We start from the raw sequence: 10,725 nt of genomic DNA, 5'->3' as shown, positions 1-10,725 counted from the left end.
CCCACCCCCACCCCGGCCACAGCATTCTCTGCCACATCCCAGCACCAGAGGGAGCATCTCCTGCCCTTGCTCGCCTCTTGGAAAGCTGCTCTGGCGGGCCTCCGGCCATCTGTCTCCCAGCCTGCCTGTTCCGGCCACTGGCAGGGGGAGGGGGCGGGGGAGGCTCACTGGGCCCAGGACTGCAGGCACAGAGCCTCCTGCGGGAGGGGGAGAGGACCCTCCCAAATATGAGGCTCTAGCTGCCCTGGGGGAGTTGGGGTGGTGTCCACTACTAGAGGGAGCTGGGTCCCCTCCCCGGGGGCTGCCAGTACCCAGACCAAGGACCTTCTGGCTGAGGCAGTGAGAGCTGGCAGGTGGCAGGATTGGCACAGAGGGACGGAAGCAGAAAGGACAGTTGGCTAGCTGTGTCTACTGAGATCACCTCCTCCCTAGGCTAGCACCTGCCACCTAGAAACCTTCTTAGCAAAAATAAATAAATAAACCCGACGCATTACCTTTAGAAAGTATACTTTTGGCCTACAGTGGAGCCCAGAAAGCTGCAGTCTGGCCATGTGACCACCTCCCCTCCCTGGGGCCTGGCCCACTCTCATCCCCCACGCTCCAAAGCAGGGAGGTGGTGTGGGGTAACTGAGGCAGGAGCAGGGGCCTAGGGCGATGGGCTGTGACCAAGTCACTATACCAGGCACATCAGTTTCTGTGGCTACCGCCCAGGATGGAAGCCTGTTCCTCCAGGGAAGCACCGTGAGCAGGGCCTCCCAGGGGTGCAGGTGAGACTGGAGGGCCACGCTACAGTAGGACTGGAGGAGAGGTGTCCCTGTCCTGCTTCGGGGGCGGTGGCCCTTATGCACTGGGAGCTGGAGCCTGAGGCCTGGTCGGTTCTCTTAACATTGGATAAGGTGATCTCCAAGGCCCTTTGCAGCTCTGAACCTGAGGCCATGCAGAGAGGACCCACTAGGGTGAGGGCAGGGGAGGTAGTGTGTGGCTTTTAAAACTTGGGCCCCTCGTCCCGCAGGGGCAGGTGAAGACAGTAGGGTGGAGGGCAGGGCACTCACTTCCTCCGGGCCCCACCAAATCTTCCCAAGGGGAAGGCATTACCTTCCTCTGAGAAACAGTGAGGGGCTCTACTGCCTTTTGGAGAACACCAAGTAAAGCAGTCACAGCTGACTACAGAGCCCTGCACGGCAGAGTCCTAGCGCCTGCGAGGTCTCTGTGCCCCCGTCTCATCGACCCGGGCAGGCCTGGGTCAGGGAGCTCTCCACTGGCTGGGGGCCTCCAGGGCTCTGACTGCCTTGCCTGTTTCCACGCTCCGATCTCCTGGCGGCTCGTGGCCCAAAGGCCCTCATTGGGGGCCCAGCCCCCCCACTCCCATGTAAATAAGTTACCGCTGCAAGTTCATATTTTATTTCCAATAGGTTTGGAGCTTTGTTGATTTTTGCATTTTTGTAAAAAAGGAAAAAGTTTTCACTTAATTCATTGAAAGCCCTTTCGTGCTGAGCCCAAGGGGGGCCTGACCAGGGCCAGACCCTCTGCAGCCCCCTCACTCCCACCCCAGACACCCAGTGCTGGGAGTGGGGTCGCTTCCCTCTGCCCGCTCTGCCCTCCCACCCCTGCTGCATCTCTCTCTGTACAGAACAATTTTTAAAATGGAAGCTAAGACACAATATACATTGGACAGGCACACACACACATGCACACAGGTGTCTGCCCAGACAGGGGCAGGACATCAGCTGCACTCAGAGAGCACCAAGGAATGCATACGGAGCCCCTCCTGGTAAGGAGGGCAGGGCCTGGGCCCCCTTGGTCCTCAGTCCACACTCCTCCCCACCAATTGCCCTGCTAGCTGCCAGAGGGAGGGGGCGGACAGCACGGTGGGCCAAGCCGTGCCAGAGAGGGCAGGGGGCAGGGACAGCTGAGGATAGCCTGGGGGGGTCACCAAGGGGGGATGCCAGCCCGGTGAGTGGCCCTGGGGCAAGGGAGGCTGTTGTGGGGAGTCTAGGGGGAGAGGACTGAGGGTGGACCCCAGGCCTCGGGAACCTGAGGGGCAGAGCTCCTGGGCCTTGCCCCTCGAGGAGCTTCAAGGGCCCAGGTGTTGCGAGTGGGGCTGGCCCTGCCGCTTGGGCCTGCCAGCCCCTGCCATCGTCCCCAGGACTAAATAATACACATTTGGTAAAACTAGTAGCTAGGCTGGCGGAGACCTTCACAGCTGGGGACCGGATCTGCCCTGGAGGCCCCAAGCCCTCCATGCTCCATGCCCTGGGGAGGCACGGAGAACAAGGCCTGCCAGGCAGGTCCCGCCTCTCCCCTCAGTCCCTTCCAGCTCCCCATCCTTCCCTGCTCAGGCCCCAGGAAGAAGTTAAAAATAGTTAGTTCCTACATTAAAAAAGAGACAGAAACAGATTCTCTGCCAAAAGGCCAGAGGGAGAAGGGGGAATTTTGTCTCTGCTGTGGAAAGGGCTGGGAGTGGGCAGGGGAGGACTGCAAAATAGTTTTTTCTTTTAAAAAGTGCTTGGTAAATCTGTTTTAAAGTGTGTGTCTATATCTATGTACAGATATACACACAGACACTGTTCACACCACCCACGCATACCTGCACACATACGGAAATGTATACATATACATAATCATGTACATATACATATACATACATACATACATACATATATATATATATACTTTAAAAAGTCCTAGGTGAGAAGATCTAGGCCAGGCTGGGCCGGGCTTGCAGGGTCACGACTGGAGGGCGTGGGCCCGGCCGGGCTGGCAGACCGGGCACTCGCTGCCCTCGGCACAGAGCTCGCACAGCACGGCGTGTTGGCATGGCAGCACCGCCCGGTTCTGCTCCTGACACTTAAGGCATTTTACCGACTGCATGTGGAACACGGCCTGCAGGAAAGTGGCATCATGGTCACTGGTGTGGTCTCTGCGACTGGCCTGGCCCCGAGTTGAACAAGGCTTCACTCTTACTTCAGCCCCCTGGGCATGAGGAAACTGAGGCACCGAGCTCAACAGTGTGCTCCCAGGCCCCCACTGGCAAGTGAGAGAGCAGGGTCAGAGTCCAGGCTGCTCTCAGCACAGCGCTGGGGGCGGGCCAGGGAGCCACCCACTGCGCACTCCCATCCCTGAGGGCGTTTCTGCTCACGGAGGCTGCTACCTTGGGGTGCCCCCAGGTCCTCCCAACGAGAAAAATGAGGCCTAGAGAAGACTGCGACATTCCCAAGGGGACACGGCCACATCTGGGGGCCCAGTTGCTCGACGTCTAATGCAGGAGAAAGGGCTCTTTCTGCTGAGCCACGCCCTCCAGAAGGCCTGCTGGCCCGTGGGGAGCTTACAGAAGGATGCCGCTCAGGTCAGCACCGCCCTCAGAAGAGCTGGGGGTGGGCACTGATGGCCCTGCAGTCCCGGTGTCCCCACTCCCCTGAGCGCATACTCTCCCCCACCCTCTCCCAGCAGCCCACATCCCGAGTGTCCCCAGTGCTGAGGCTACCCCCACCCGGTGCTCCCTGACCTCCTGGGCTGACCTTGTCCACTTGCTCCAGGTGGGCCCGCAGCTGCTTCTGGAGGGAGTAGAGGGTGGACAGCGAGAGTGCCTCCAGGTTGGGGAAGGCAGGCAGGGCCTGGGGGTCAGGCCCCGAGTGCAGCCGCTCCAGCTCCTCCTGGAGCTTCTTCACCTGCGCCTCGAGCGCGTCCCGCTGCTCCCGGGCCAGCTCGCACTCCGCGCCAGCCGCGCTGGCCCGCTCACCAGCCTCTTCCGCCTCCTTCTTCCAGGCATCACAAGCCTGTGGGCCCAACACGCAGCACCTCGTCACGATGGCCCCCGCACCCCTGCCCCCCCATTTCCTCAGGGAGCATCTCTGGGGGCCTGTGTGTGGACCACTCTGGCTGCAGGGTGTGCTGGGAAGCTGGGTCTGCTGTCTGGGAAGGGGGGCAGGGAGGAGACGGATGCTGCCTGCAGAGAAGAGAGGTGTCAAGACCTGCAGGAGACCCTCCCTCTGGCAGGGAAGGGGGCTCAGGCAGAGCTTATGTCCTGGTAAGCCTCCCCAGGGGCTGCCAGGCTGCAGCTGGGCAGAGGGCTCATCTCAGAACCTAGAACTCTGGAGATTAGGGGCTTCTGGGGAGCAGCAGGTGGTTCAGGACTAGACTACACAAGCAGCTCATGGAGGGAGTTCTAACCTGGGACACCAGCCACCCCAGGCTCCTGACTGGCAAGGCCAGTCCTCCCATGGGGTCAGAGAGGGTACGAAACTGTGTTCTGCTCTGTTCTTTGGGCCTCTGCTCTCCGCTACTCCCCCCATGCCCACCCTATATGGATGGTGTTGGGCTAGATGCCACCAGGTACTGGGGAAGGTCGGTGGGCACGGGGCCCAGTACCTGCTTGGCCTGCTTCCAGGACTCCTCCCACTGCTTGATGGTGCCATTGGCTTCATCTAGCTCTTGCCGAAGCCGGGCCAGCTCAGCAGCCCCTGGCCCTGACAAGAAGGCAGGGGAAGTGCCCGGGGAGAAGCTTCCAGAGGCAAAATGCTCCCAGATGCTGCTGTTCATCCCGTTCAGACCTGCCCCAGGGAGGGGAAGAACATCAGCTCTGGAGGGCTGTGGGCCCGGCCCAGGCCCTGGCCAGCGCTGCCTGGGAGGCTCCCAGGGGCTGGCTCTACACCAGGCGGGTGTGCAGGCTCCAGTTTGACAGGCCGGAGATTTTGCAGGGACGGGGATGCAGCCTGTGAAGGCACCGGGTACTGAGTCAGACCTAAGCTTCAGTGCCACCTGCTACTTATCAGGTGCCACTTCATTTCTGAGTCGCAGCATCCTCATCTGTAAAATGAGGCTCCGTCAGCGCCTCACAGGTGGTTCGGGGCTCCGGAAGCACTGCGTGGGCCAGTCTGAAGGCCCCGCAGCTTGCCTGCATCCTGACATGAGACCCCGGAGGAGATAAAGGAGGGAAGACACAGGCTGGAGCCTTGCATGAAGGCAGAGCTGCAGCTGTGAGAGCTCAGGGAGCCTTGGGTCCCTCCCCCGTGTTTCACAGATGAGGACACTGGCATAAATGTGTGACCAAGAACGACAGATAGTAAGCGGTGGAGCCATGACACAGGCAGGGCGTCTGACTCCGGGGCTGCTCTCCCAGTGAGCCAAGCTGCCTGTGCACCCCTTCACCCGCCCTCCTCCCACTCGCACCCCAACCAGGTGTTCACTTACACCACGTCCCTTGCTCCCTGGCCCCAGGGCAGCCTCTGTCCTCCTGAGAGGGCCCCATGTCCATCTCTGGCCTCATTTTGCCCACATGTACTCTTTTAGTGATTGCTTCTTGTTTCCTTTCCCATTAATCCAGCCAGAATGTTCCAGAATCAGATTATCAGATTTAAGACATTCTGTCCTCTGAGCAACACAAGTGCACCAACAGATGCGGGGTGTGGCCCTGTGTGGAGACCCTACACTGTGCACTATGGGGCCACTGCTGTGTCCCAGAGGAGGGACCTTAGGATCACTACACCACGAGACTGGCCCAGCAGCAGGCTCCCTTGTCCCGCCCACTTTGCCTCTTCCCTCAGGTGCCATTCATTCTCTGGGAATGGAGCCGCTTCCTCAGAGAAGGCCCTCTTGACTGCCCTGCCCAGGTTAGGTCCCCTCTGTCATTCTCAGTAGGACTCCAATGGCCCTGCACCTCTGCCTCCCGCGCTGACCACAGCCCCATGGCAGCAGGGACCGTGGAGCTCACACCTGTGTCTACACAGCTGTGCTCAGTAACCACATGGTGGAGGAACGAATGTGTGGCCAGCAAGGAGAGCTAAATCGAGATGCCTCCAGAATACAGGGCGAGTCAGAAAAATGTGACACTAAGCAGCTGAAGCTGACGGAATCAACACAAAACAGACAACAGCCTCCTCAAAACGGAAAAGGCGCTAAAAAATCAGCGTGCTGCCCTGCTCTCCGGAACGAGACCAGGGAGCTCCCTGCGCCTCCGACCAACCAGAATGCCCAGCATCCTCGGGGAGGTGCTCCCGGTCCCTGTGAACAGCTGTGGGGGAGCCGCACTGAGAGCAGCAGGGGCAAGGACTTCGCGTCCTCCCCTTGGGGAGCATTCCCGCCAGCCTTGCGCTAAGAGCACCCTGCCTGTGGTGGCAGGGCCCCTGAGCCTCCATGTCATGGTTCTGGAACCCCTAGTCCACATCGCTCTAATGCTGTGTTGGGAAAACAGCCTTCTAGGCCAGCTCTGGGTCTTCCAGAGCCTCTGTCTGCCACGAAGGGCACGCTGAGCCCAGGGTGAGCCTGGTTGGCGTGAGCCAGCCTCTTAGAGCCCTGGGGCAACAAAGACCAGGCCTCCGCCCTGGCAGCTGAGACTGCTGCTCTCACTGCACTGGTCTTGCTTCACCCACATTATTTCATTTAATCCTCACAACAACCTCATGAGGTGGGTGCTGCTACGACCCCCATTTCATAGCAGAGGCAACTAAGGCAGAGAGGCTACATCGTTGTCCAGGGTCACACAGGCAAGGACCTGACTCTGCCTCCTTGCCCAAAGCCTCTCTCCACCCTCTAACCCGGCTGATGTGCCGTGGACAGAGCGCCCATGGCACTTTCTACAAGGCCAGGTTCCTGCCCCAGGTTTCCTCAGTGAGCCGCGTCCCCTCTTACCTAAGGATCCATGTGAGGCTGAAGTCCCCAAAAATGTGTTTTCTGACTGGCTCAGGTGGCCCTGGGGCTGCTGCAGGAAATGCGAGGAGAGGCTGACAGGAGGGGACGGGGATGCTGAGTGGAAGGAGGCAGAGCTGCCCAGGGAGCCAGGGATGTTCACGGGCGCAGAGCTCTGCAGCAAGCTGCCGCCTGCAAGAGAGGCCCGGGCTGGGTGAGGGCGGGGCAGGCCACGTGGGCCACGTCGAGCAGGGGACCTGGGCAAGGCAGGACCCCAAGAAGCCCTCCCGGGCTGCCCTGCCCATCCGCTGCCCTGTACCAATTGTGATGCTGCCTGGGTGGGGCACTGTGCTGTTATCGAAAGTCTTCTCCAGGGCGGCCACCCCAAACTCGTTCAGGTCCAGGTCATCCAAAGCAGATTCTAGGGACAGAGAGATTGGATGTGGGCCCCTGGCTTCCTGAGGGCCTGCAGCCCCAGGCTCTGAGCCCCTCCTGACATTCACCCACTCAGCTCCCGCCCCTGCCACATCTTCCAGCTCGGGCCACACTGGCCTCGTGGCTCTCTCGAGCCTCCACGCCTTTGCCTGAGCCGCTCCCGCTGCCAACACCGACCCCCCGATGCTGCCACCCAGTGAAGGCCAGCCGAAGTGTCTCTCCTTTCTGAAGCCTTGATACCCCCAGGGAATTCAAGTCCCAATTCAGGGTCCCTGCCCCTGAACGAAGTCCCGTCTCCTGATGTTATAGCTCCTGTGTCTTGGCCCTGTGCTCACAGAGGGTGGGCAGGTCAGTGGCTAGTGCACAGTAGGTGGACAAATGTCCACTGCCCCCTACTGAACTGGACTGGGAGGGTGGAAACAGTTCTCCTCCTAGAGGGCAAGAACAGTGTGTTGTCATCTGTCTTCCCAGTGCCTGCCATAGGACCTGGCACAAAGTGGGCACCCACGAATGGGCACCAAAAGCAAGGGGCACTGACTTCTAACAGCCATAGAGATACCTAGTGAGAGAACAAATGGGGACTGAATGACATGCCTCGGGGTGAGACTCTAATTTGCACAAAAGAACTATAAGGGCCAGTCTGGGCCCTACACTTTCGGCTCATTTTCTGTCTAGCTCAAAGGGCCCAGAGTGCCCACACTGATTTCCCCCAAGACAGAAGTCTAAGGTGACTGGTATGCTGACTGGAGTCTCGCTTCAGAAACTGGGGTGTCTCTGAGTCCAGACCCAGTCCTGGCCTTGCAAACAGCAATGGCCTAGTTACCTATGACGGACTCTACCGTGTCGCTGGTCGGGTAGAAGGGCAGAGCGTTTGCATTCATGCCAGGGATGCTGCTGGTGCCCACGGGGCTGGGGGGAGTAGCTGCCAGGCTGGAGGTGATACTAGAAGAGATGCTTGAGGTCAGGGGGCTGCCCGTGGGGAGGATGCTCAGCACGTCCTGCAACGAGAGAGGGGAAGGAGAGGCAATGGGTCGCCCGCATATGCAGGCCATGGCCAGAGGCTGGAGACGGGGCTGGGTGGGGCAGGGGAAATGGCACATCCCAGCTCTAGTCCAGCCGCCCCACACCCCACTGAGGCTGCTGCTGGGGAGACGTGGCTTGGAGGCTGCCTGGCTCACTCACCCTCGGGCCCTACAGCAGGGAAGGGAGGAGTAAGTACAGGGCCTGGCACAGGGCAGATGCTCCACAGATTTTATTTTGACTGACTGATGAGCGAGGCTAGGAGGTGAGGGGCTCCAGGCCTGACCCCCGCCCGCTCAGCATTTGTGGCCGGGACCCACTGCAGTCCTACCCTCAGCCTGTGGGAAAAGCGGTGCCTCCCACTCCCTGAGGCCTCCTGGGTTCTGGGCTAGTGCTGCCCACAGGAGGAGCCAGAGGGGAAGAGAGGGGCTGGGTACTCAGTACCTGTTTGGGCTGAAGCAGAGGCTGTTCTTGACTCCTTGGCTCTAGTGAGTGGGGTTTTAATTTGGCCTGAGAGAGAAAAGTCAGGGAGCAGGGGATGAAACGTGGCGCCGTGGAGGGCGCCCCCGTCCAGGAGTCCACCTGACTCTGCCATGGCTCACTGAGGCTGCAGGTACCAGGGGGCAGGTGGTGGTGGCAGACACCTGTCACTTGCCATGCAAGCTCCCTTCACACACACACACACACACACACCCATCTCTCTCCCCTCCCTAAGCAGGGAGCTGCTTCTCTCCTCCCGGGTGACTCTAAACCTCACACAGGCCCAGAAGGTTTCTCCCCAAGCCCAGTTAGGGACCCCTCTGTCCTGCTCCCCCAGGCCCTGCCATTCCATCAAAGTGGGAATCCCTGCCCCTCTAGCAACTAGCTCTGCCACACGGGAAGCTGCTCAGCCCTCTAGCCTTCCAGCCTGTAAAATGGGGCAACATTACTCTGCTGAGTCCTGAAGGGGCTGAGGACAGGGGAATCCTAGCTCCCAATCAGCCTCCCCACAGCTGGGCCGGGACACTCCCCCAAGCTTCTCTTGCCCCATGTGGGAGAAGGCCAATGTCACTGGGCTTTTAGTATCTTCCATTGCCCCTCTCACCCTTTACCTGACATTTGAAGTTTTTCAGGTACTCGGCTCCTACTTGGTCTTCCCTCTCAAACCCAGGAGCCTTCTTATAGCTGCCGGGGGCCAGGCCAGACTCCCCGGGGAAGACAATGCCCTCCAAGTTCAGGGGCTTCCTGATGGAGCCCGGCGGGGAGCCGCAGAGGTTAGAAGGGCTGCCCAGGGTGCTGTTTCTACAGAGCAGCTGCAGAGAGGAGGGAGGGGCCCGTAGGCATAACGCAGGCAGGCCGCAGGGCCCATCCTCCGTCCCCGCTAGTGGGACAGTCTTCAGCAAGGAGCCCAGCTCCACTTTCGTCTGTCAATGGGCAGCAACAACCACCCGGGACCCTGGAACTCGACACGGGAATTGGAGGCAGGGGCTTTGTAAGGAGGTAAGGCTTTGTCCCTTCAACCAGCCCCACCTAGGCTGGTCAACACAATTCTGGGGACTGCCCTCCCCGTCCCTGGGGCCTGGGACTTGACAGAGAAGAACACGAAGACAGTACCCCTTGGCCCAAGCGCAAATACCGAGCAGAGGCTGAGGGCCTGGGAGGCATGAGAGGCAACACCTGGGAGATGTTGGCTCCTGGGCAGGGATGGTGCCCACCCACTCCCAAGGACAGGCACGTACAGCGCTGAGGTCGGGGGCATGTGGGCTGGAGGGGCTCACAGGCACCGAGTCCCCGGCAGCAGATGGCATGTACAAGACGGGACCCGGCTGGGTGGGGCTAGACACAGCCGAGGAAGGCTGTAGGTCGTCACTTAGGGGTGGCTCTGCAAGAGAAGGGGGTGGGAGTTAGTAGGCTCCTGAGCCAGCTCTACCCCTCTAAAAATGCTCCTAGGTCCCCGCAAAGGAGACCATGCATTGCTCCGCACATAAAGGGAAGGTCCCTACCTTGTTTCTACTAACATCGTGTCTTGTGCTCTTACTGTGTGCCAGGCACTGTGCCAGAGCTTTGTGTTAACTGTGAATCTTCACAATGACTGGAAGATACTGGTCATATTGTGGTCTCCATTTTATAGATAAGGAAACTGCGGCTCAAGAGAGGTAAGGTAAATCTACCAAGGTGACAGAGCTAGGAAACAGAAGAGCTGGGACTTCAACTCTGATGCGTGCAACTCCAAAGCTTGAACTGTGAATCACTTCTCTGTGCTGTCTCAATCGGGTGGTCCCAGTGGCCATGGCTGGGACCACCTCTGCACCAAGAATATGATTCTCCCTCCCAGGGTCCTCAGTTTATTTTATTTTACTTTTTTCCTTTTTTGAGATACAGTCTCTTTTTTGTTATTGTTAAGAGATGGGGTCTTGCACCCAGTCTGGAGTGCAGTGGTTTGATCACAGCTCACTGTCACCTCAAACTCCTGAGCTCAAGCAATGATGCTCCTGTCTCAGCCTCCTGAGTAGCTGGGACTACAGGTACATACCACCACGCCAGCTAATTTTTTTATTTTTTGTAGAGAGGGGGGGGTCTTGCTATGTTTGTTGCTCAGGCTGGCCTCAAACTCCTGGGCTCAAACAATCCTCCTGTCTCAGCCTCCTAAGTAGCTGGGACTACAGG

At 59.3% G+C, this 10,725-nt stretch overlaps 1 protein-coding gene across 1 annotated transcript in view; it reads right to left on the bottom strand.

The window, feature by feature from the left end:
• Positions 1-1,385: 1,385 nt before the first annotated feature.
• Positions 1,386-10,725, bottom strand: part of UNK (unkempt family zinc finger) — a 15,192-nt gene continuing 5,852 nt past the window's right edge. The window contains exons 8-16 of the mRNA XM_012662239.1: positions 9,798-9,940; positions 9,171-9,371; positions 8,524-8,589; positions 7,883-8,057; positions 6,944-7,045; positions 6,628-6,816; positions 4,369-4,550; positions 3,519-3,776; positions 1,386-2,883 (exon numbers count right to left, since the gene is read on the bottom strand). Coding sequence (XP_012517693.1) covers positions 2,728-2,883; positions 3,519-3,776; positions 4,369-4,550; positions 6,628-6,816; positions 6,944-7,045; positions 7,883-8,057; positions 8,524-8,589; positions 9,171-9,371; positions 9,798-9,940 — 1,472 coding nt within the window. The 3' untranslated portion in view covers positions 1,386-2,727. The remainder of the gene's footprint in view (positions 2,884-3,518; positions 3,777-4,368; positions 4,551-6,627; positions 6,817-6,943; positions 7,046-7,882; positions 8,058-8,523; positions 8,590-9,170; positions 9,372-9,797; positions 9,941-10,725) is intronic.

This window comes from Propithecus coquereli, unplaced genomic scaffold, assembly GCF_000956105.1.
Source record: "Propithecus coquereli isolate 6110/MARCELLA unplaced genomic scaffold, Pcoq_1.0 Scaffold76, whole genome shotgun sequence".
NCBI classification, from domain to species: domain Eukaryota; kingdom Metazoa; phylum Chordata; class Mammalia; order Primates; family Indriidae; genus Propithecus; species Propithecus coquereli.
The sequence above is the reverse complement of the archived record's forward strand: the minus strand, read 5'-3'. Positions and strand labels throughout refer to the sequence as shown.